A 25573-nucleotide genomic window follows, 5' to 3' on the forward strand; every position below is an offset into this window, starting at 1 on the left:
GCAGACGACCGTCGCCGGAGCTAGACGACCGTCAGAGCCAGACGACCGTCGTCAGAGTTAGACGACCGTCGTCCAGAGCTGGACGACCGTCGCCGGAGCCAGATGACCGTCGCCAGAGCTAGACGACCGTCAGAGCCAGACGACCGTCGTCAGAGCTAGACGACCGTCGTCAGAGCTAGACGACCGTCGCCGGAGCCAGATGACCGTCGCCAGAGCTAGACGACCGTCGTCATCGCCACACGACCGTCGCCAGAGCCACACGACAACCGTTCGAACGACCAGCCAGCGAACACGATAAACGATTCGATCGATCGATCGAATCAAGGTGACATAGACAGGTAGGCACAGACAGGTAGGCACAGATAGGTAGGCATAGACGGGTAGGTATAGACAGACAGACAGATAGATAGACAGATAGACAGACAGACAGGTAGGCAGGCAGGCAGGCAGGCAGGCAGGTAGGTCGGTAGGTAGGCGGGTAGGGGAGAACCATCGCTATATTATATTAAATTATCTAAAATAATATAATTTATTTTGCACCAACTACGTAAAAAGAGCAATACTTATTTATTGCTTAAAGTGAGTAAGATATATAGAATGTGCGAGAAGGGTATTATATACAGAATACGCGAGAAGGGCATTATGTACAGAATGTACGAGGAGGGCATTATNTACAGAATGCGCAAAATGCGTAATTAGCTGCACTGCATTGTTAAATACAGCAGTATGCCGCACCTTAGTCGATACTATACGCTACACGTTATAGTGCGCGGAATGCGCATTTGGCCGCCAAATGCTGCTAAATGCTGCAAAAATGCTGGTAAATTTTTTCCTGACGTCTTTAGTATTACGGCTAAGCTAGTATAACTTAGTTAGCCTAGGGGGGCGGAAATAAAGCGGCGGCTCTATATAGTATACGCGGGAGATAGGTATAAGGTTAGGCGTTACAGTAGCGCGGTTTCTATTATCTAGGTCTTAGTAGTTTTATAGCTAGTCCTTACTATAACGCGGGCTATAGTATATATATATAGTATATAGCTTAATTTTAGATATTAGACTAGGCGGCTAGGGTTTAAATAATGCCTAGGTTAGGGTTAGATTTTTAATAGTAGTAGTATAAAGCGGACCTTTTTCCTTAGTCTCGGTAGGGCTAGCTAGCCCATTATTTTAGTCTTAAGTACTAGGGTAGTCCAGTCTTCTACTATTTTATTTCTTTACAGCTATATAGGCTCCCCTTTATTAGAAATGTCTTCTACTATTAAGGCTTTATATATAGTCCTAGGTACTAGGCTTAGTAGTGCTAAGTATCTATATAGGGCGTCCCTATTAATGTTGGTTATCCCCTACAGAAGGCAGTGCCTAGAGTAGTAGTCTAAGTTAAAGCGGATTTTAAGTTTCCTAAAGCTAGGATAGGGCTTATACTTCTAAAGCTAAGGTATACCTAAGATAATTAGGGTAGTAGGCAAGAGTTTAGTAATAAAAAAGAGTATAGCTTTAGTATAGAGGCCGATTAATATTTAGGTGGTGAAGTAGTCCGTAATAAGCGAAGTTAGGATATTATCTATAAGGCGCAGTGGCCTAGGTGCTAGTAGCTTCTTAATTATAATGTTATACTTTCTTATAATAGACTTTACGTTAGTAAATGCTATTATAGTACTACTAGAGTCTACTAGGCTTACTATATTGATATAAACTTAGGGGTATAGGTTATGTAATAAGGAGAGTTAAGTTTAAATAAGGATTAATTTCTTATTACTATTTGCTAATCTAAGATTAAGTAGTAGTTTACTAATAGAAAGGATTAATTAATCTAGTAATAGGGACCTAATCTTTTTATCTTTCTCCTTATATAGTTTAGACCCTTAAATATAACTTAGTCTAAGGGTTTACCTTTTAACGACTAGGGTATAGAGCTGTCTTAGTAAAGTAGTCTAGTGTCCGTCTAGCTAGCAGTATTAGTTTTAGTTTTAGTTAGGGTATAAGAAAATAATACCTCGCTAATAATATGGCTGTGTTTATATTTGCTAGCGCAAAGTCGCTAATACTAGGCGTTATTAACGGGTTGGGCTCCTATATAGGGTATAGTTTAAAGTAACTAAGCCATAGAGTTAAAGGGGGGGGGGGTATTTACCGCGGCTATAATAGGCTCCGTAGTCGCCGTGTTTATAATAGACTCTATAATCGCCGCGTTTGCGGTTATTAGTTCGTGTTATTTAATAGGGTAATATTAGAACTAGGTTTGCTATCTTAGCGGGGTTATAGGCATTCTTTTGGTGGCTAGGTAGGCTATAGGTAAGGTATAGTCTATTATTAATATAGCGCTTACGCTCCGTATTTAAGATTTTATTAAGGTTTATAGGTTCTTTAGTTACTGCTAGGGTTAGGGTTAATATAGGGGTAGGGGCTTAGGTAGGTAGGCGGTGGTTAGCGTTCTTTTTAAGGTTAGCTTAGTATATATAGTTTGTAAGGTTCTTAGCGAATATATTTATCTACTTACTCCAACCTATATAGTCACTGTTATTAATTTTATAGGTAAGTCTAAGTACCAGCTCTTCCATTTTTAAAGAGATAAACTTTTAGAGTAGATCTACCTTCTATTTATTTATTTTCTTAACGCAGACTATTAGCTTATTAAGCTCTCCCCTTTAGGATTAGTAATTACGCTCGCCCTAGGGGAAATAGTTAAGCTTATTCTCTATAACCTAGGTTATATTAAGGACCTTATAGTAAATAGTAAGGTCTTTAAGTATATCTTCCTTAGTAGGCNATTTCNACGCAGATATGTTATTTAGGTTCTTATATATAAGCTTTAGGCCCTACTTAATAAACTTATAGGCCTTGTCCTCTAGTATATCTAAGATATAAAGGATCTAGGACTAAAATATATTAAAGTAGTCCTAGTCCCAGTTAAAGACTCCCTTAATCTTAACATACTAGGTTTTAAAATTAGCTTATTATTCTAGCGGGGTGCCTTTTCCGCTAAGTATTGGCGGGTCTTTAGATCTCTGTTTTTTCTACTAGGTTACTACTATTATTATAGGGGTTAATTGTTTTAGAATGGTAATAGTTTCTACCTAAGAGTTAATAGTTCCTATCTAGAAAGTAATAAGGGTATTAAGGTTTTTATTAGCTTTTTTATTAGCGGTGTTTATATTATATATACACTATAGTCCTACTTTAATATTATTAAGGAACTTATTAGTATAGTTAATAAGGGTAAGGTAAGCTTTGCTAGGCTTAAAGGTCTTAGGGTACAGTAAGGAGCGGCGGATTATCTACGCGATATTAGGGTATGTCTCTATAAAGAGGTCTATAAAAATATCGCGGGGGTTTTAGGTTTCGGCCATTTTGGTATTATTAGTGTCGCCTATTTAGGCACTAGGTAAAAACTAAGGATCGTTTTAAGACTATATTAAGGACGTATTAGTTTTAGTAGAGGTATGTATAGGTCGCGATTACTTTAGGGCGGAGGTTAATTAGCTAGGGTATAGGGAATTAGTAATCGCGATAGGGCGCAAATTAAAGATACTATAAACTGTTATAGTGCTATAATAAAGTAGACTAAATAACTACGTTATGGTATAAAGAGGGAAAAAAGGTAGAAAGGGGGTATTATATATAAATAGTAGGGCCAGCCGCTAAGTCGCTAGTGGTGAGCTAGCCAACAGTAGGAAATAGTACGAGATAGTATGAAACAGTATGCGTTAGGTTAGTGCCGTGACACAAAATATTCTTATAGGTTTTTTATTACTTAGCGTATAATCTTAGTTAAAGATTTAAATATCCTTAACTTCTACTAAAAGCTTTAACTTACCACTAAATCTTATTACTAAGGCAGCGAGCTGCTAGCTAGCTGCAGTCTTATAGCTAACTAACTGTTATAACTTTATAAGCTCGCTAACTGCTTACGTTATTAGCCTCTTGGCAGCGACGCTAGTAGTAATACTAACTCTTAGATATACTAAGTAAAACCTATATTAAGAACCTTATTAAAATAGCTAGAGAGTAAGGCTTTAACAAGACTAAAGACCGCAGGATTCTTAATATCTATCTTAAAGATAGAAACTAATTAGGACGCCTAAAAAAGTATATATCTACTAAAATTAAACTAGTTCTTAACCTTATTTATTATAACCAATATAGTAAAGAGAAAAGCACCCTCTAACTCTCCCTTAATGCCGGTAATATTAGAGCCTTAATAGTATAGTAAATCCTCTACTTATTAAATATGCGAAAAATAAAGCTAATATATAAACCTAGCCTTATAGCGTAGATACAAAAAGAATAGGCTTAAATTCTACCTCCGCTATAAGGATTAAAAGCTAGAAAATTAGAAGAACGTTATTTAGACTAATAAGACGTTAGTTATTCTTAGCTATCGCCTTAAAGGCTACCGCATTTAAAGAACTCTAAAAAAACGCTTCCTTAAGTCTATAATAAGAGAACGTTAAAAGGGCCTTTTAGAGTTTATATTTTAGGGCGCTTTTATATATAATAGAAAAGGTCTCTACTATATTTAGGCCCTAGAAATAAAGAAGGAGCGCTTTATTACTACTATAGAACTTATTAAAATTAACGCTAAGATAAAGGCTACCGCGAAGAAAGAGTAGAAGCTTACTATAGCTTTAAGACGCACAGGACTTTAAAACCTTAGAGGAGTTAAACCTATATAAAAATAGGATAAAAAGCACAGTAAGTTTATAAGAGGTAATAGTAAAGGAATTAATTAGTATCGCTATATAACCTTTATTCTTAAGCCAAAGCTTATACCCTTTACTTTAGCTTATAAAGAAGACCGTCTTAATATACTAATTTAAGAAGATAAGGCTTTACTGTATATATTTCTTTATTACAACCTTCTTATAAACCTCTTAAATATTTAACGGCTTCTTTAGTGCCCTAATTCGCCTAATATAAATATAATAGAGCCAGCGTGGCCTTACCTTAAGAAAGCTACCACTAGAAAGGGCGCCCTTATAACTCCTATGCCTGCTAAAAGAGTATAGAAGAAGGTTTAGAAGGATCTTAAATAGTAGCGAATTTAGCAGTAAATTAAGATAATCCCTTAGCATATTTAAGAGATAATAAGGCTTAAGGGAGGTAATAAGTATTATAAGGGCTTATTAAATACACCTTAGCGCACAGGGCCTCTAAAACACTATATTCTATAGAATAATTAGGAGAATATATTGTAACGGAACCTTATAGTAAGAACTACGGTGGGTCCTGTTATTGGGCTAGGTGTATAGGAAATACAAGTATAAAAGTTAACAACGTAATAATAACTGGTGGAGTAGTTGCCTAATAGATTAACTCTAATTATATTCTAAGAATTACTATAAGAAAGGAACTATTTAGGTAGGGACTAAGGGTCCTTAAATACATAACCGTACTCCTATAAAATCCTTCTTATACGTAATATACGTCTTATATATAAGGTACGTAAGTTCCTCTTATTTCTCTTATTTAATATATAGCATATTATATAACCTTAATTACTATTCCTTGTTATATAGTTCTACTAGCTCTATCCTAGACTATACCTAAATTAACTAACTAGCTTCTTTCGTCTCTTCTCTAAGTAGTTATAATATTGTACTTAAAGCGTCCGTAACACCATCTCCCTTCTTTATATCTTTGTCCTTAAAGATTTCCAATATCTCCAAGTTGTTTACTAGAGGTGTAATACCCGTTTAATTAATTTAGTTAATATTGTTACTTATTATACCTAAAGCAATTTCTTCTTTACACGCCCAACGTCGTGCTCGCACTATTGCTGCAATATTATTTCTTAGTGAGATTATACCATCTTCGTGTTCTTATTATTTAAAAGAGGGGTTAGTTTATATTACGCTAGCGAGTCTATCTTTATAATAACTATCCTCTTACTTAAAGTATACTAAAGCAAATATTTATTTATCCTGTAACGTTCGCTTTACCTTTAATGCTAAATATACGCGACCTATTACTCTTAATAGTTGTCTAGTTCCCTAATTAATTTATCTTAGGGTCTTATATTTAATCTACTGCTACGCGGCTAGATAGTAAACTATCTTAAGCCCTAGCTAAGTTGGAATATTCTTATAATGCTAAACAGAAGGCCCTAAATGCTTAGATTGCGGTGTCTACTTATTTGCTCCGTTTTAAAAAGGTTTATAAGAAGGTTTATTTTAAGGAGTAGAAACTTATAGAATAAGGTTTATAGGAACTTGGCGATAAAAGAATGGATTCTTCTCTAATAGAGAAGGAAATAGATCTAAGTAATTCGGCAACTGCTCTTTTTAGGTCCCCCTTAGGTAACTTATTCTTTAGTAATCCTTCTTTATTAATACTACCTGACCTAATTTCTTTTAATACTCCTATACCTTTTTTATAGCGTTCTTTAAATTTTCTAGTAGCTTCTAGGTAGTCTTATTATAGCCTATCCACTTAACCTTATATTATATTTTATCGTCAACGTCCTTATAACTAACGATCTTTAAAACTTGCTATTTGTCTTCCTCTTAGCCTTTATATATGTCTACTTCGTAAACCGGTGGCTTAATATTCCTATATACTGGCTTTAGCATTACAATATACTATATAGGGTAGATCTTCATTTTAGCTAGTAGGTTTAACTTAAACGTAACTGGTAAAATTTTCTATATAATTTTAAAAGGTCCTAGTCTAACGTGGTCTAACTTCTTACTTAGTTATCGACTCTTAAAATTTTTATATAGTAGCCATACTTTATCTCCCTCCTTAAGATCTGGTCCCTTAGATCTCTTAGTATTATAGTACCTTTTTATTCTCTTTTATACTTTCTTTACTAATTCTATAAGGTCTATATAAAGATTTATTAATATCTTTATCCTTTCTTTAGCTATACTACTCGTTTTCTTTGCTTGCCGTAGTAATAACGATATTCTTAGCTTATATCTATAATTCGCCTTAAATAGTAATATGCCTATTTCTTCTTAAGGTGTTATATTATATACGAACTATATAACTAATAATAGCGATATCTAATTATTCTGTGCGTGATTGATATAATGCCTTAAATACTATTCTAGCGTCTAATTTAATCTTTCCGTTTAACCGTCTGTCTGTAGATAATATATAGTAGAAGTTGCTGCTTAAACTTCTTACTCTGCTAAGAATACTTCTTAGAATACTATTATAAATCTTAGATCTCTATCCAATATAATCTTACTTAGTACTTTATATCTTACGAATACTTCTTTAACGTAGATTCTAGCGACATCTTCCGCTAATATTTCTTCTATATATGCTATAAAGTATCCCTACTTTATAAACTTGTCTACTATTACTAAGATCGCGTTATAATCTTATCCGGTAATAGGATCTCTTAATTTTAGTAACTTAATAATAAAGTCCTATAATATGACCTCCTATAGTCTCTCTAGTATTTTAATAGGTTGTAGCCCTCCATATAGCTTATGCCTTATTAGTTTATTCCTTTAGCAATCTAGATACTCCTTTATTACTTTTTTTGCGATATTCTAGATTCTATTAATAATGTACTCCTCCTAGAGTCTTAACACTAAGCCTATAGCTCCATTATATCTTTAAGTCAATCCCTTATAGAATTCTTCTATAAATTACTCCGCTATACTTCTTAGGATATACTTTACTTCTTAATTTTCGTATATATCCATCTGTAAATCTTCTAGCTATACTTTTAGAATTCTTTATACCTAAAAGCTTTCTAGTGTCTTATAGACTTTCTCTAATTTATTACTCTCCTAAATTGTTATAATCTTTAAATAATTATACCTAATTAATCCGTCTATATCTTTTCGCAGTAAAGCCCCTAATGGCTTTTTATTATTTTATAGTTTAGCTTTATAGCTTAGAGCGTCTGCCCGCGTATTATCTGTACCCTTAGTATACTAAATCTCGAAATAGTATTCTGTAAGTATCTCTGCCTATTTAACCTATCTTTAGTTAAGTTCCTTCATTGTTAGGAATCCTATTAGGTTTTTATAATCTATCTTAACTATAAATAGTTTTTCTATGCCTCGCAAGAATGCTCTTTATTTCTTTAGTACTGTAACTATACCTAATAACTCCTTATTATAGATGTTATAGTTTAACTCTAGTGGTGTTATTTTTTAACTATAGTATGCTACTAGGTGCTATCTATTTTAATGTTTTTATATAAAGTATACCCCTAGTATATAGTCTAATATATCTATTTTTATAACTGTCTCTAGTCCTAGTTAATAGATCTTTAGAACTAGCTCTTAAGTAAATAACTCTTTAACTTTTCTAAAGAGTTTCCTCTATTCCTCTCCCTATGCCTATAGTTCTTCTTTCTTTATTAATCGCGTAAATGGTTTAATGTCCTTTAACTATTGCGCTATAAACCTTCTATAGTAATTATAAAACCCTAGGAACGATCTTAATTATATAACGTTCTTTAGTTCTTGCCAATTCACTATAGCCTTAATCTTCTTTAGATCTATACTAAGTTAGCCTAGTTTAATAATAAATTTAACGAAATTGGTCTTCCTAGTAAAGAACTTACATTTTTTAATTACTACTAGCATCTGTTTTTCTTATAGTCTCTTTAAGACCTATTTAACGTGTTCCCCGTATTCTTCCTTAGTTATTAAATAGATAATAATATTATTAAGGTATACTATAATAAATTTATCTAAGTGTTCTTCTAATATATTGTTAATACGCTTTTAAAACGTTGCTAGTGCGTTTATAAGCCTAAATTGCATAACTAATAGTTTATATAGTCCTTTTTTTTAACCTAAAGGCTGCCTTTTATTTGTCGCCTTTCTTAATCCTAATCTAGTAGTACGCCTATCTTAGATCTATCTTTATAAAGATTTGCACGTTGCCTATTTTATCTTAGATTTTGCTAATTAAGGGTAAAGGATACCTATCCTTTTTAGTGATGCTGTTTAATTGTCTATAGTTAATACACAGCCGTAGTTTACCATTTTTCTTTAGTATAAATAGTACTGGATAACCCGCTAATAACTATAATAGTCTAATATATCCCTTTTATAGGTTTTCCTAGATAAACTCTTTTAATACTTTACCTTCCTTTTTAGTAAGCTTATAGATCGAAAAGAACCTTAAACTTATTCCTAGTTCTAATTCTATCTTATAGTCCTATACTACATACTTTAACAGCTTTTTACTTTCCGGTAACTATAGTTTCTTACTATACTTATAATATCTCTTTAGTATATAACTTAAGCCTCGCTTAGTCTCTTTATATATCGCTCCGACTTAGTACTATACTATTTTAGCCTATTATTACATTCTGCGTTATTAAGTATTTCTAATATCAACCTAACCTATAATTTAATTAATCCTTAGATTGTATTCCTGTAACTAAGGCATCCCTAATACTACCTCATCCTGTCCTAATAGTAGGATATTAAAAAACATCTTAATTTATCTTCCTTTAATAGTTAATTAAATAGGTTTTATTTTAAGACTAATAATCCCTCCTCCGTAGGCTATTAGATCTCCTAAAATCGTAACTAATAGGTAAAGTTGCTCCTTCTGTCTGTAAGGTAATCCTATTCTTTTAACTGCTGCTAGTAAGATATAGTTTCGCGTTACTCCACTATCTACTAGCGCCTTAAACTGTTAATTTTGCTACTTAACTTATAAATTTAGGTGTTGTCCATAAATTTCTTTAAGGGTTTAAGACTCTACTACTAGCTCCCTTTAATTCTATAGGCCTCTACTTTTTCTAACTACTAGCTACTTAATCCTTATATACTTAGCTTGCTCTTTAGCTAATACCTAGTTTGCTTTTTGTCCTTAATATATTATAAATACGTATTCTTTGGGCATTCCCACTACTATTGTCCGTCTAAGCATTCTTCCGTAAGGAATCTTTCTAATTAAAGTATTAAATCCCCTTCCTCTTAAACTTCTGCTGGATGCCATCTATATATATATTTAGCATTCCTATACTATTACCTATCCGTTATCCAGTACATCCTTATAGAGTATTTCCGATTCTTCTCTTTTGGATTCTTATATATTTTATATATATCGTTCACGCACGCAATCTATAATAACGTGTGGTGTGCTAGGTGCTTTAGGTTAACTCTTAACTCGTCTTTATCTTTAAGTTTAAACCTTTATTATGCTAATCTGAATGTTATAACTTCGTTTATAGGTACTAAGATATGTCTTTCGCTTCTCTAGTCCTTTAATTATTCCTCTAGATCCTTTAACGTTATAATTAAGGCTTCTTTAATATAATTTATAGCCTTTTCTATAATCGGGTAGTCCTAGATAACTCGCTTATTTAACTATATATAAAAGTCTTCCTACTTATTATTATACCTCTGCCTATACTACTTTTAATATAGCTGCTAGAGTGTATACGGCTTGTCCATAAGGAAGTATCTTCTTATTACTATATTATAATAGCCCTTTATATATCGTTCCTTAAACCTAGTAGGAATTCCTAAATCCTCTTTATTTTCTAGTTCGGTAAGCCACTTAGCTCTTAGTATACCTGCTTTTAGCCTATTAGTAATTCTTTATACTAGTGCTCTGTCCTTTATACGTCCTAATATACTAGATCTCTTATCTAGTTTCTGTTCTTACTATACGATAATTCTTTACCTAAACTCTTTTATAGTTTCTCTTGGTTTATATCTTACTAATAAATCCTTAAAGTTCTCTTACTTCTTAACCTTAGTATTAACTCTTTAATCTTTAGTCCAAATACTATATTCTACTAGTAAGTCCTTTAGATCTATATATCTGTCTCTTAGTCTAGTTACTATTTATACTGCAGATTCTCTAATCTATAAAGAAGCTCCTTACCTCTTATCTGTGGGCGTCCTAATTTATACCCCAAATTCTTAACCCCTTAGATTCTTTAATCCTAAGCTTACTTCTAACTTAAGCTTAGCTCCAGCCTTAGTCTAACTAGGCTTACTTAGTGTTCTTATCTTATCTTAAGAGTCTTAAATCTCACTTATCTTGTCCTAAGAATCTTATACCTATAGGAAACTTCGTCTTAAGCTTATTCGTATATTACTAAACTGAGCTACTGCTCTGCTTTATTAGTTTTCATTTATTATAGGTCCTTAAGCTTACCTTATCTTATCTTAAGAATCTTAGTCATCTCTTATCTCGTCTTAAGAATCTTAAGCCTATAGCCTTTTGCCTTTATTAAGTGCTAAAGTAGTTCGCTATCCTACTTCCCTTACGTCTTATAAAGTAATAGACATCGTGTCTAGTGGGGTCTTAATCCCTACTAATATTCCTTATTTTATAGTAGAATTATCCTCTACCTCTAGTATAACATCTCTAATGGCTACGTGTTCCTAGTAAACCGCTCTTATTACCTTATTATTACAAAATATTTCGCCTATATTAAATTTATTATCCTTAATATCCGATCTGCGAACTGGTTTATTGGTTCCTCTATATCTTATAGGTGCTAGCTTTTATAGCTAGTAGCTTACGCTATACTTAACATCTTTATAAATTTGGTATGCGTTATTATAACAAAACGCAAAACTTTTAATTAAATATTCTTTTGTTCCTCGTAGTATATTATTATCCCTCTATATATATATATTGTCTACCATTGGTCTAGTTTCCTTTATTATATAGTATCTCTAACTATCTTTATAATCCCTTATAAAATAACCCTATTTTCCGTAATTTATATAAGCTCCTTCTTTAAACTATTGCTTTTGCTATAAAGTCTGCCTAAACGTCTTCTGCTATTAAGATCCTTGGTTTAGCCTTTACTCCTTAGACCTTTAATTACTTAGTTCTTATCCCCTAAGTTTCTATAGTTTCTTACTCTATCTCTTATAGGCTTCTCTGGTACCACTTAGGTCTATTAGCTTTACGCTATACCATAGTTTTTAACTTAGCTTTAGTTGTTGCGTACTTTACGCCTTATATAACTATAGAACTCTATCCTAACCCTTCTTGGCCTGTTCCCTTTGGTAGATCCTATTATTAATCTTTATCGCTTAATCTATTAGTTCCTTTAGGGTATCCACATCTTCTATTAAGATAATTATATCCTAGACTTTAGCCTTAAGTCCCTATTTATACTATGCTATAAGCGCCCTATTATTCTACTTAACTTATATTGCTAACGTCTGGAACTATATTATATACTTAATTGCTAAGGTTTATTGCGTAATATTTTAGAGTTTTCTTTTTATCGTGGTTACTGCCTCTAGGTCTCTAAATATTTATATAAGTTACTTTATAAATCCGTTCTAGCTTAAGAATATAAACCGTACCTCTTAGTTCGTTATTATTATTCTATTTACCTAGATTTCTATTAGGTAAGGCTTAAACCACTTAAGTGCTCTTCCTGTTAAGAACAATCCTACGTAAGCTATTTAATCCATAGGTATTGCCAGCTTAGCTCCCTCTTACGCTACCTTAAAGTATATTTATATAAGGAATCCTTTAAGCTTTAATCTTTCTCCTAAGTACCTTTTAATTAATAGTAACTTAACCTTTACTACGCCTATCCCGTTAATCCTATTTTCCAACGTTATATTATTTTCTGTTAACTAGTTAACTATCTCTTATAGCTATTTAACCGTTATAGATTGCTATAAGTTAGTATCTGCTATACTAGTGTCGTTACCTAACCTCAATATAGTTGCTGCCGTTAATAGCGTTATAGTGGCTGCTTTTAGTGGCATATTATTTAACTTCTTATATTAATACCGTAATTAGGTAGTAATTATGTAACGGAACCTTATAGTAAGAACTACGGTAGGTCCTATTATTAGGCTAGGTGTATAGGAAATATAAGTATAAAAGTTAACAACGTAATAATAACTAGTGGAGTGGTTGCCTAACAGATTAACTTTAATTATATTCTAAGAATTACTATAAGGAAGGAACTATCTAGGTAGGGACTAAGGGTCCTTAAATACACAACCGTACTCCTATAAAATCCTTCTTATATATAATATACGTCTTATATATAAGGTACGTGAGTTCCTCTCGTTCCTCTCGTTTAATACGTAGCATGTTATATAACCTCGGTTACCATTCCTCGTCATATGGTTCTACCGGCTCTATCCTGGACCGTGCCTAAATTAACCAACTAGCTTCTTTCGTCTCTTCTCCAAGTAGTTGTAACATCGTACTTAAAGCGTCCGTAATATATATTAGATAAGGATAAGGAGAACCTATAGCTAAAGGTAAAGGTAAAGGCTAACCCAAGAAAGCGTGCTCTAAAGAAGACAGTGAAAAGCGCTGCTAGAGCTACTCTAGCTACTGTTTTCGCTATATAAGAAGCTTAAGAAACGCCTTAAGATCCACCTTAAGAACTACCTTAAGATCCACCTTAAGAACTACCTTAAGATCTACCTTAAGATCTACCTTAAGCGTCACAACGAAATCCACGACGTTACCTTCCAAATAAGGTCCTCAATAAGACATTTATTAAGTCTGAGGAGCTATAGCAGCAGCAAGCTAAGTCATTAAAGAGGCTATAGTAACGGGGTGGTAGGCGGAAGCAGTAACTGTATATATTGTATATATTAACACCCCAATAGGTGTCTATATAATGTTATCTATCTACACTTCTCGTTATAGAGAGCCAAAATCCATCTTCTACTCCAGCCTCCTTCCTAATTTAGAACGCCAAGAGCTGGTAATGTGGCGTTTTGGTAGCTTATTGGTGGCGCAGGGGGGGGGGTCCTTCACTTTTGACCGCTGCCTCCGTACTTGGGCGCGTATGCGAGAGCTCCAGACTGAAATGGAATATGTAACGGGAGCTCGAAGCTACGTAATGAAACGGTGCCAAGAACCTCACTATAACTACTGTATATGGTATAGCTTGCAAATTTGACGCGCTTACCGATAGGGAGGTGCTCCATATTCAAACGGCGTCAGATCTACCGAACAACACCCTCATATTCAGATTTGAGCTCTAGTTCCGTGACAATATGGAGGTGCAACCGAACGACCCTTAAACGTGCGCGGGCGTGATATAGAGCACCTATAATTTCTCGCACGGGCCACTTATTATTGGCAGTCATCAGTGCAAGGGATAGCTATAACGTAGATATCTAAGAAGTAAATAAAGAAGCTAAAGAGCTCCTACCTGATAGTATTTTAAGGGTAATTAGACTTAAAAAGTATATAAAATTTGGTAGTAACTTAAGATTTTGAAACCTTTAGTTACCCCTAAAGCTAGGACCATAAAGCTCTCAGACTCGTGGAAGATTCATTGGTTAATAAGGAGCAGTACGCCCGTGCACCAACGATCCACGAAGGGTCTGATCTATGAGATAAATTGTATAACGTAGGTGATAGGGTTATGACGGTTTGCAGGTTTTGCACCAAAATTTTGTCTATGCGTTTTGAAGTGCCAAACCGTCATACATTAACGCTTTGCCCGAGATCGCCTCGTGACTGCCTCGTGACTGCCTTCTACAAACTCCGAGACAATCCCGAAGTAAAGTCCTCTCTACATCATTTTGAGCGCCTTAGCAGAAGCTCCCCCGACTTGTAATCACTATGAGAACCCTAGATGAAGCAAGGTAGTCTTCTCGGTTACGCTCCATATCGACCATTAACTGATTGAAGGTAGGACATGCTGGCCGCTGCTTGACCAGATAGCTTCGCTCGACCAGTTGAAGAGCATAGTATGTTCCAAGGAAGAACCTCGCATCACATCGACTGCACGATCAGTCTGCTGGAAGGTAGCAGTGTTCCATCCACTTTGAATGGCCATGGCTAAGCGTAATGATAACTAGATCTTCTTCCTGTTTAATACACTTGATCGTTCAGCATGGCCAAACGCTCTCACGGACTCGAGAGCAGCATACGACTCCCTACGATCCCATTTCCTCCGGGCAATCGAGCATCCAGATGAGATGGAATCTGCCGTTGATCCGCTGAGTGAGAGTGAAGAGGTACCGTTCCCACAAGGGTCCTACAAGGAGACCGCAGAACCGAGCCAATCTGTCTGACATGCACTAAAGACTTGAAAGTCCCCCTGGGTTGCCCTCCGCAAAGACGAAACCTTGCGAGCCGAGATTTTCCAAGATGTCGAAAGATGCATGCCGGACAATATGTATTTTCGCCAGCCGTCAACACAAAACATGATGATTGACATACTCTTCATCTTTTGTAAGCTGAACCCGGATATTGGCTACCGACAGGGAATGCATGAGGTTTTGGCACCTATCCTTTGGGTTGTGGAGAGGGACGCAATAGAAAATAGAAGCGTACAAATGGAAAGGAACATTGCTACGCCAGGCGAATTAATCCAAGACATGTTCGATAGCCGCTTTATCGAACACGACACCTTTACGTTGTTCGGCCTTGTCATGCAGAATGCGAAGTTCTATTACGCTCCTGCAGAGGGGGGCCATAGTCCTTCACAGCCGGCTTCTTCCCAGAATGAATCTCCGATGCTAGTACGAAGCAGACGGATCTTTGAAGAGTATCTCCCTAAAGCCGATCCTGGCCTTTCTAGCCATTTAATTAAGATAGATATCGTGCCCCAGATATTCCTCATGTAAGTCTTGATATGCCATCTTGGCATAAGGTAATATTGCTAATAAACTGCAGGCGATGGATTCGACTACTATTTGGTAGAGAGTTCCCGTTCGATGAGGTTTTGACTATGTGGGACATAATTTTCGCAGAGGACCCTTCGCTCGAATTAGTTGACCTTATCTGCGTCGCAATGCTCCTCCGTATTCGATGGCAACGTGAGTCCTATTTAGACTAGAATATTCTTTGAGACACTAATATCTATCTCTCTTCAAGTCATGGAAGCGGACACGAACACCGCTTTTACTCTTCTCCTTAGATACCCGGAACCGCCAGAGCCCCCACACACTTTTGTGCATGACGCTCTACTTTTAAAACAGAGCCTTACGCCGGACGTTGGCAGCGATATCATCACAAAGTATGGGAAGAAGCCTCCACCCGTTGTCAATTCTACTCAAAATCGTGGTTCATCACCTCTCTCGAACCGCACCTACTCATCTTTCAGCTCGCCGAAGACTCTCATATCCCAGTCTAGCAATCTAGAGACTATGATCCAGGATGCTGCACGAGGAGTGTATAGTCGTGGGGAGAAGTGGGGTGTAGCTAGAGCTGTCCGAGACGCCGTAGGAGAAGTCAGGAAAAATGTCCAGGCACTACAGTCTGGGCCAAGTACCCCAAGGTCCGGAGGGAGAGAGTATAGAAAGCCGGCGCGAGTTGTTCCGGCTGGGAAATCAACACCCGCAACATCGGATGTCCTTCGAAGAATATCTGCTCTTGAGGCACGTAACAAGAGCCTGGCCAAAATGCTGGAAAGTGCACTGTCAGAGCTCTGGGATTGCCACAAGGAGCGAAGCGACCAAGAGGAGACGGATAGAGAGTCTATGGAGGCTCTGAGCATTGCGATCGCGAAGGTACAGTTCGTTCAAGTATACTTGGAGGACTTCACCATCCCTTTACCAATGGAGGAAACTATGGCGGGGAAAAAGCCAACAGCGGCATTACCCCCACCCGAACGCACGTCTAGCGCGCCGCCATCTATGAAGGCCACAACCAATCCAGCACTAGGCACCGACTATCCGAAGGCAGAGACGCCTACAGGTCTGAAGTCGGGTTCAAATATATCATCTCTAAACAAAGTCGTGCAAGGGACGGAAATTCCCTCACCTTCAGCCGATCGTGAAAGCGTAGTGACAAATCTCTCCTCTGTACCCCCCGTTGTCGCTCCAAGTCCGTCAAATCCATCAGCCTCCCCTTCACGCGCTCGCCCTCCATTAGCTCAGTCTTCCTTCTCCTGGATGTTAGGCCAGGACGAGCGTACTTCAGCCTTTGCGTCGGCCTCGGTGCACACGGCATTCCCATCAGACGAGAAACGAAGGCAGGCACGAGGACGGGATGCTCTTGGGGGTAAGGGATATCTATTTGGGGAAGAAGACGATGAAGGCAGCTCGGCGAGAGACGGCCGGTTAAAATCTAAGGCTACGAAAGCCGAAAAGAATGTGGAAGAGGAAGTAATCGATTTAGGACCACTCGGGAAGAGTGCCGTTGCTTAGATATTGAATGTGGATCTTGATTGAAAGTTCCTAGAGGTTTTTATAAGAGGAATTTGATAGATTATCTAATGTAGCCAAAGTTAACATTTTAATTATAAGGCCTCGGTTTCTACTAGACTGCTGAAAATACATAACGGATCATGTGGGAAAGTGCCACGAGGCCTCTGTAAATGGCCAACCTACGGATAGGATACCGTTTGATAGAGGAATGCTAGTTACTGCGAGATGAATATAAGGAACCGAAACATTTTCTATAAATCCGCATACTGTACATCCGCATTTCTACGTACGTAGGAAAACTGACTGTTTGGATAGTCAAAAATCATATACGCTGAAATACCGCTTATTACATAAAACCCGATCACCGATATAGCGCGGATTCCACGCGGAAAACTCTCCACATCCACTGCGGCTTCCTCTTACTTCTTCTTTCGTTGAGCCTTCATCTTTTCACCGGGCCTTGTAGCAGTCGTTTTTCTTTTCTCATTATTCTCAGCGTCCACGCCCGCTGACCAAAGCTTTGGTAAGAACTTTCCCACCCTAGACTGATAATCTTTATATTCGGGATACTTGTCCGCAGAAATTAACTCTGTGAACCAAGTGCTGGCCTGAAACAGCAACAGATATCCCATCGCACCCGCAAAGGTCCAGTTCATGTAAACGAATGTCTCAAAGCAGCACCACTGGTACAAGCAGACCCAAATGGCTTGCTCGGCAGCAAAGTTTGGGTGGCGTGACCAGGCCCAAAGTCCAGAAGTGATGAACCCGCGGTCGAGTTCTTCACGTGAGTATTTGGGCGGCGGTTTAGCGGTGCTGTTGTATTCTTTCTTAGCTTGTTGGAAGTCTAAAATCCGCTAAATCAGTATACAGGCGGTAAGAACAACATTGAAACGAGGTAGAGGTATGAGCTTACTCCACTGCTGCTGGTCGGCGAAGAACTCGATGAGTATAAGGGCCATTAAGACGCGCGAGAACATCGTGTCGGTAGAATTCATACCTTCACCACTGATGCGAGAGGTAAGGAGTAGGATGTAGGTGGGCGTAGTTATGGCGAAGAGGAGGAGCTAGAAAAAGGGTTTGATTAGCCTTGGCTATAACGGTCAGCCGGTTGGTAACTTACACTTTGAGCTAGGGATATGAAGGTCACGTTAAGGACGAACATCAGCGCCGGACCAATATTTTTCTTTATGACTTCCCATCTGTAGTCCTCTGATCCAATGGAGTATCCTCCCTTCCGCCAATAGTTGAAAGTTAGGCGAAGCTATTCGAATTGTTAACTTCTATGATTTTTCCCCTAATCATTAAGGCTCTCGTACACTCCAGACAAATGACACTGCCATTATATGATCTAGTCTCTTAGTAGGCAACCCCACCATATGTGCCCATAATGCGTAATGGCCATTATAAACTGCCGGAAGTATGCTCCACAGTCGGTCTACTTGCGAGTAATTTTTGTTTATCTCTGAAAGAACGAGAACAATTGGAAATAGAAAGAGGGCAAAGGCGAGCGCGGTGATGAGGGGGTTCGTGGAGACGTAAAGCGCCTTGAGGCCTTCAATGTCGGTTGAATGATGGACTATTTGCTGCGGCAGTGCCCGCAGTTGATGAAAATACGGCGAAACAGTAGTGGAGAAGTCGGCGCAATCGGTAAGCGTCTTGATTGCAGGCAGAGTCACGTCTAACGGTGGGAGGAGCATGGTGGTTGGAGATAGGAAAGATTGGGTAATTTAGCACTGAAGGTGACGACAACGCTAGACGCTCAGGCCAAAGGGTTGGATGAAGTCACCATGCGTTGATTTTCGGCTCGACCCACCAACCAACGACGCGAATCTTTTGCACCTCGACGCGTCGTTATATGTGAAATCCCCGTTGATCACCCCCGGTACTCAAACTCATGTCTATGGCTTGAAGCAGACAGTCTAGACACGGCATGGGGAAGATTCTGTGTGTCGCAGAGAAACCGTCCATCGCCAAAGCTGTGGCTAATCATTTGGCCGCTGCTCGAGCAGTAAGGTATCCCCAAAGGTAAGACTATAGATTTCGGGCTGACTTGAGTCACACAGCAAGACGTACGCGGTATTCCCTGGCTTAAGAATTACGTCTTTGACTACAATTTCGGGCGGACGTGGGGAGCTAGCAATGTCGTTTTTACTAGCGTCGCAGGGCACATCAAAAGCACCGAGTTTGATCAAAGATATCGGAACTGGAATTCATGTAATCCATCGCAGTTGTTCGACGCTCCCATAGTAAATTATGTTGAAAATGTGTGTGCTCACAACCGAATTACCCGCAGATGCTAACGGGCACCAGGACAAGAAAATAATTGCTACAAACATCGAGGAACAAGCTCGCTCTGCCCAGGTTCTCTTCATTTGGACCGACTGTGACCGCGAAGGTGAGCACATTGGCACGGAGATTCGGGATATCGCTTTGAAGATCAACCCCCGACTTGAGGTTAGAAGAGCGAGGTTTAGCAACATCGAACGAGCGTTAGTACTTCCACCGCTCTAAGGTTACCCTCCAATGCTGAAATTCTCTAGTCATGTTATCACTGCTGCAAAGAATCCTATTCCTCTTGACGAAAAGCAGGCAAACGCTGTGGCAGCACGCATCGAATTAGACCTTCGGCTCGGAGCAGCCTTTACGCGGATGCAAACATTAGCCCTTAAGCCGATGATCGATAGCGTTCAGGAGCTGAAAGTAATCAGCTACGGCTCATGCCAATTTCCAACTCTCGGCTTTGTTGTTGACCGCTATTTCCGTGTCAAGAACTTCGTCCCAGAAACTTTCTGGTACATCGGGGTGACACATCAGAAGGAGAACATCAATGTTAACTTTAACTGGAATCGAGGCCATTTGTTCGACCGAATGGCAGTCACAATTTTATTCGAAAGGTGTCTAATGGCCAAGACTGCAAAGGTTATCAAGATGCAGAAGCGGCCAACAAGTAAATGGAAGCCTCTGCCTCTAACCACTGTCGAATTGCAGAGAATGGGTAGTCTACTTCTTTGGATGGATAGTCAACGTGTAATGAAAGTAGGTAAAACATGGGCATTCAAGTGCCGGCATGGGCTGACTGGGCGAAGATTGCAGAAGACTTATATACGAAGGGATGGATTAGCTATCCGCGCACAGAGACCGACCAATTCGATAAAGGTATGGATCTCAAAAAGCTCGTTGAGAAACAGCAGCAAGACGGAGCATGGGGTCCATTTGCCCAAGGGTACGTACAAGTTTATCTAATATCCTTAGAGAATATGCTGAGATGATTCAGCCTGATGAATGGTGGCTTTAAACAACCCAGAAACGGCCAACATAACGACCAAGCCCATCCACCAATCCATCCTGTTAACTATGCGGTTGGGGCCCAACTCAACGGCGAAGAACGCCGTGTTTACGAATTTGTCGTCCGCCGCTTTCTCGCTTGTTGTTCCGAAGATGCAAAGGGCGAAGCAACGGACATAGGGATCTCCTATGGCGGCGAGATATTCTGTGCTCATGGGCTAATCGTTTTAGCTCGCAATTATCTAGATGTCTACCCGTACGATAGGTGGGATAGTAGCCAACAGCTCCCACAATTCTCTGTCGGCGAGACATTCATCCCTACAGAAGTTAATATGTCCGATGGGACGACTGTTGCTCCAGGATACTTGACCGAACCGGAGTTAATCTCATTGATGGACGCGAATGGCATTGGTACGGATGCAACGATGGCTGAGCACATTGCTAAAATCAAAGAGCGGACCTATGTCATGGCCCGTCCTAGAGGCGGTGGGTGGGGTGATAGCAATACGCAGGCCACATCTACTGGAACCAGAGGAGCCAGGGGCGGGAGAGGGAGGGGACGAGGGGGTGGGGGAGGGCGAGGAGGTGGAAATTCAAGCTCTGGGCGGGGTGGAAATGGAAATGGTGGGGTGCAAGAATTCATTCCTACTACTCTCGGGGTTGCGCTCATTGAAGGATACGACAATGTGGGGTTTGAGACGAGCCTCAGCAAGCCATTCCTCCGCAAAGAGGTAATTGAAGCTGAGAGATTTGCTCCGGCTGACATGTGCTGACAATGAACAGATGGAACTCCAAATGAAAGCAATTTGCGCTGGCACAACGACTCGAAATGATGTGGTGCATCAAAACCTGGAGAAGTACAGAGAAGTTTTTGTGCGAACTACGCAGCAGATCAACGTTCTCAAAGCTGTAAGTTTGGACCAATGAGAGTGGGTTGTGAAAGCGACTGGTAGAATTGACTCGTCTATAGGCCATCAGAAAATACATACTGGAAGCGAATGGCTGAGGGATTTTCAAGTCGACGCATCCGGGGGCGCAGTTAGCGACCATTATCCCACTAGGCCTTTGCTTGGGCGATGTTTGGCTTAAGAAGAGTGGAGCCGGCCGTGAAGCGGCGGGAGATGTCCTGCAGTCGCGCACCACGTGTGTTTGCGGGGCGACGTCTTTCGCTTTTGCTTTTCTGCCGTCTGGCATTCCTTTCTCTGGCGTCGCCGCTGCTGCCCCAGTGCCCCTCTTTCACTGGAGCGAGATCGGCGAGACGGGGGCAGCTGGGCAGCGAAGCAGGAGAATATGCGATGCATGCCGCGTGACTGTATTGCTGTGGGTCGAGAATTGGGGTGAGGGCGCGAGGGGAGAGAGAGCGAGCAAATAGATGGGATGGGGAGGATTGCGGTAGTGCGGTAGTGCGGCTAACATTGTGGAAGGGGGTGGAATGCTCGGCTGATAGGCACAAGCTCCCACGGCTCTATGCTCTCATCTGCGCTCCATCTGCGCTCCACCTGCGCTGGACGGGTGTCTACGGAGTGGATACTGCTGCTTGCTATCTCCACCGACGCAGCGCTCTCACTCAATGGGTACGATATGGTGATGGGGGCGCTTCGGGAGAATATGGGAGAGTGCGGGGACGGGATTGGGGACGGGATTAGGGACGGGATGGCGTTGGTGTGCGCAACACTCACTACGAATATGGGCCGATTTGATCAGAAGAGCTGCAAAATGCCAGTTGCTTCTGCTGATACTTTTGCTGATGCTCATGTCATTCTGTCCTGCCATTCTTTCATCCTTCAGGGAGGGGTGCGGCAGACGGGCCGGCAGGCTGAGAAAAGCAATGGCGGCCACCCGTACACATCGTGAAAAAGGCGCAGCTGATGAGTGGCCCTGCTGAGTGGCCCTGTTGAGTGGCTGTCGCCCGTCCTGGTCATATGCGCAAGAGGTTTCCTTGTTCTTGGCTGCTGCCGGCGTCTCTGTCTTACGTTGGCCAATGACAAGCAGCCTCCGGTCCGTCGCGAACAGCCCGACCTGCCCTTCTGCCAACGCCCAGTACTTATCAACCGCAACAACAACCAGCAAAGATATACGCCTTCCATCGCAATACCGTACGTCGTTCGATCCTGAACTACAGCTCGCCGCTCGCATTCAAACTTCAACGTGTCAGCCATCGCGTCGCTGCTACTCCTATCGCCAACCCGGTCCCTACTACGGTCACCGAGTTGCTGCATCATCACCGGGCAAGCTACTTAACTGCAGCTTGCTTTTCGCCCGTTTGCGTGCTGCTGCTCCGTCGCCTGCTTCCATTCACTTCTTGCAAGCCGCTATACACTCTCCGTAAGTTTTCTGCGTGGAACCAACCCATCGCATCCCTGTCCACTAAGAAGCCTCCCTGACTCATTTGGTGATCTGCAAAGAATCTCCTCCACACTTTCAACATGGCTAGTACCGCAAGCAAACCTGTCTCCACCATCGCCATGGCCTTTGCGGCCAAGTCCGCCTCCGTGGATATTCCCAAGCCACGCGAAGGCGGACTCCATGCTGCCGACACCTCCAAACACCATCCGANCATGCTTCCTACTCCTCCAAACTCTATATCTCCAACTCTCCCACCACACAAACCTCACTCCGAACACCTCTCTGTTTCTACCCAACCTCCGCCTGCTCAGGTGGATTCAGACATCGACCTCCAAGACGCCGTTGAGCACGCTGCCGCACAGGACCAACCAACGGCCCTTTCTCGTGCCGCCCTCTCTGGTTTGGAAGCCGCAGGCGCTATAACGCCGGCTATGCTCGCAAAGCATCATCTCCCAGATATCCTTTTAGCGCATGGCCCCATGGCTATCCGCCATGTGCTGAACCACTTGGCTCAGTCAGTCCCTGGATTTTCCAGGATTCCTCCCACGAAAGCCAGGAGACTAGTAGTGGGTGCATTAGAAAGCCGCGGAGGTGGAGGCACCTGCGGAGAGGTCGAGTTTGAGAAAGTAGGGTGGGGCCGATGGGACGCGCGGATGAGAGGACAGCCGCCTCGAGAGGGACGGACGGTATATCAGGGCTCAGTCCCTATGGTGGAACACGGGATAGGACATTCTGGGATTTCTCCACCACCCAGCGTACCAGATTCATACACCATGTCCAGCGTTAGCGGACTGCAAATACCTCGGGGTGGACAGTATCAGAGGGATCTGTATTCTGGCAGCTGGGCAGGAGACTCGATTCTCAGTTCACGAGACGAAGAGATGGAGGACATGAATATGGCGGAGCACGAAGCGGACAAAATGTCCCTGGACGGTTCCGAGCCCGGCTCCGGTTCCTCTTCTGAGGCTGCAGATGACATTCCCGGTCTGGAAGACGACCTGGACGATGTTACAGACCAAGAGGACTGGGCTGCCATTGGCCCCGACGCCCTCCGACGAGGGAACGATACCTTTGGGCGTAAACATACGCACCGCAACTACAACTACATGTCGCGCTCTTCGGCCGCACGCATCAAATCTGCGGGCGGGTCAAGCTTCGCGAAATCTGTGCCTCACCGTTCGAGGCTCTCCTCTTTGCAACTACAGAAACATTACCAGCATTCTCGTACCGGACACCCGGTGACGACATTTCCTTCAGCACTAGCATCTGTTCCCCGCTTGGGCGTGGGCAACACGGCGGCATCTACTTTGGAGTTTTACGGCGCTATGGGTCAAGATTCCCAGGAACGGGAGGCTGTTGAGGCGTTGCTTCGGATGGGATCTATGTAACAACACTACCTGGACACTGGCGTTATTTGGACGGCTAGGATTGGGTTCCAGCCACTTGGGAGGACTGAGTTCTGAATGGATACCTTTTTTTATATTTGGATCTGGTCGAGGACAAGGCTCCTGCTACTGAACGTCAAGCGCTGACTCAGGAGCACTCGACAGTGGAAATTCTCTTACCTACAACATATTTATCACGTTTGGTCAACGTACGGATGAAGCTAGCAGGGATATTACGCAAGTCATGCAACAAACTCGACCTTCTCTAGTCTTACACTTCATCTCTCTTTCTCTTCACTGGCTCTCAGAGCATCGAGTTGCAAGGCAGCTACACAAACTCTTATTATTCAAAGTACGCTCTTCTTAATCCATTTTATGTATATACAACAACCACACCCTGCTCTGGAATTAGCGGGTCGCGATCATGCCTACTAGCGTCGCGAGAATTTGAGAAGAGGAGACAATCATATATCAGGCGACAGCCTATCCCTCTTCAACTATTCTTTACCTGTGTTCTAATCGGAATTGCTGCGATGTTTTCCGGACAAGGTAAATTAGGGGTGCTTGGGCACTTATTTGGAGTCTGCATAGCTCCGAGACGATATTACAGTGAGGAGATTAGAATATGCTCGCAATGTATGAAGACTGTCACTGGATACCAGCTTCTACTGCCTCTAGGGTTCATCGGGACATTTCACTAGACTTGTTTTCTCTGACGACCGCGGCTTTACCAATCTAGAAATAGTTAGCGTAATTTTTGACGCGATTTCCAGTTCTCTCGACGAGCGCTGTCCATATATACCACGTTAACCCGTATCTCTGAGGTGTTAGCATCATTAGAGGCTGTGTTGACACGCTGCATAGGCCTCACTTACTGATGATCTACGGTAGTATTTGAAGGTAAGCACCCATTTCAGCACGCGTTCCTCGTCTAATACTAGCTATTAGGAGCTCTGATTTTACGGGTCGCAGATAGGATGTCAGAAGAATCTCGCCTACGCTTGCTATAGATAACTTTGGCGTGTTGTCCATCCTACAAGCTATTCCTTCCCTCACGTACTGGAAATTGTAGATCGACATTCTTTGGAAGAATACCCGCTTTAACCGCGCTCACGTCGGCATCCTTCATCATAGAAATATCCAAAAGAGTTAGGTCATTCCATTAAATACCAACTTATTGCTTTCAACAGGGATAACAAGCTCAACTACTCAGCTGACGCAAGAGCTTATCCCTTAGCACGTTAATTCAGGTCCAACTGTTATCGATAAGATCTAGCGAATCAATTGAGCTGCATTTAATGCCCGTACTTAGGAATATGAAGCTTTTGATGGAGGCTAAACACCGTAGTATTTTGATATATAAGCCTATTCTTTGGAGCTGAGTCGCTTAATATGAGGTTTCCAGCACTTACCCTTTCTACAAAAATTCTAGCACGACTAGAAGGCATTGCGGTGGGTATTTAATTGCTAGAATCTATATATGTACGCGTGTTTCGAAAACGGTGTTCCCGC

General features: G+C 40.8%; 5 protein-coding genes across 5 annotated transcripts; 4 read left to right on the plus strand and 1 right to left on the minus strand.

Annotated features, from left to right (window-relative positions):
• The first annotated feature begins 14379 nt into the window (after window positions 1–14379).
• Window positions 14380–17255, plus strand: K441DRAFT_239819 (RabGAP/TBC). The gene is made up of 6 exons (XM_067640706.1): window positions 14380–14534; window positions 14585–14696; window positions 14751–14909; window positions 14988–15517; window positions 15571–15713; window positions 15772–17255. Exons 1-6 carry the CDS (start codon window positions 14512–14514, stop codon window positions 17043–17045), a joined length of 2241 nt encoding a protein of 746 aa, XP_067499888.1. The 5' UTR covers window positions 14380–14511; the 3' UTR covers window positions 17046–17255.
• Window positions 17256–17464: 209 nt separating this feature from the next.
• Window positions 17465–18742, minus strand: K441DRAFT_689417 (DUF1295-domain-containing protein; the record flags this gene model as incomplete). Its single annotated transcript, XM_067652292.1, has 4 exons — window positions 17465–17889; window positions 17959–18109; window positions 18166–18306; window positions 18362–18742. 4 exons carry the CDS (start codon window positions 18740–18742, stop codon window positions 17465–17467), a joined length of 1098 nt encoding a protein of 365 aa, XP_067499889.1.
• Window positions 18743–18895: 153 nt separating this feature from the next.
• K441DRAFT_666036 (prokaryotic type I DNA topoisomerase) lies at window positions 18896–21367 on the plus strand. The gene is made up of 7 exons (XM_067649598.1): window positions 18896–19053; window positions 19109–19309; window positions 19356–19534; window positions 19586–20081; window positions 20132–20268; window positions 20320–21239; window positions 21301–21367. The coding sequence occupies exons 1-6, from the start codon at window positions 18976–18978 to the stop codon at window positions 21101–21103; spliced, it is 1875 nt and encodes a 624-aa protein (XP_067499890.1). The 5' UTR covers window positions 18896–18975; the 3' UTR covers window positions 21104–21239; window positions 21301–21367.
• On the plus strand, window positions 21007–21364 carry K441DRAFT_666037 (uncharacterized protein). The gene is made up of 3 exons (XM_067649599.1): window positions 21007–21061; window positions 21114–21239; window positions 21301–21364. Exons 2-3 carry the CDS (start codon window positions 21114–21116, stop codon window positions 21334–21336), a joined length of 162 nt encoding a protein of 53 aa, XP_067499891.1. The 5' UTR covers window positions 21007–21061; the 3' UTR covers window positions 21337–21364.
• A 1204-nt stretch (window positions 21368–22571) lies between the features above and the next one.
• Window positions 22572–24329, plus strand: K441DRAFT_239867 (uncharacterized protein). Its single transcript, XM_067640707.1, has 2 exons — window positions 22572–22655; window positions 22736–24329. The coding sequence occupies exon 2, from the start codon at window positions 22757–22759 to the stop codon at window positions 24062–24064; it is 1308 nt and encodes a 435-aa protein (XP_067499892.1). The 5' UTR covers window positions 22572–22655; window positions 22736–22756; the 3' UTR covers window positions 24065–24329.
• Window positions 24330–25573: the final 1244 nt, after the last annotated feature.

Source organism: Cenococcum geophilum (genome assembly GCF_001692895.1).
Source record: "Cenococcum geophilum 1.58 unplaced genomic scaffold K441scaffold_47, whole genome shotgun sequence".
In the NCBI taxonomy this organism is placed as follows: domain Eukaryota; kingdom Fungi; phylum Ascomycota; class Dothideomycetes; order Gloniales; family Gloniaceae; genus Cenococcum; species Cenococcum geophilum.

Bases quoted from the DNA above. Each gene is read 5' to 3' on its own strand.
- K441DRAFT_239819 (XM_067640706.1), top strand. From the start codon at position 14,512: ATGAGAACCCTAGATGAAGCAAG. The intron at 14,910-14,987 runs GTACCGTTCCCA...AAGACTTGAAAG, and splicing joins CGCTGAGTGAGAGTGAAGAG to TCCCCCTGGGTTGCCCTCCG. The intron at 15,518-15,570 runs GTAAGTCTTGAT...AATAAACTGCAG, and splicing joins GTGCCCCAGATATTCCTCAT to GCGATGGATTCGACTACTAT.
- K441DRAFT_666036 (XM_067649598.1), top strand. From the start codon at position 18,976: ATGGGGAAGATTCTGTGTGTCGCAGAGAAACCGTCCATCGCCAAAGCT. The intron at 19,310-19,355 runs GTGTGTGCTCAC...AACGGGCACCAG, and splicing joins TAGTAAATTATGTTGAAAAT to GACAAGAAAATAATTGCTAC. The intron at 20,082-20,131 runs GTAGGTAAAACA...GACTGGGCGAAG, and splicing joins ATAGTCAACGTGTAATGAAA to ATTGCAGAAGACTTATATAC.
- K441DRAFT_666037 (XM_067649599.1), top strand. From the start codon at position 21,114: ATGGAACTCCAAATGAAAGCAATTTGCGCTGGCACAACGACTCGAAAT. The intron at 21,240-21,300 runs GTAAGTTTGGAC...ACTCGTCTATAG, and splicing joins AGATCAACGTTCTCAAAGCT to GCCATCAGAAAATACATACT.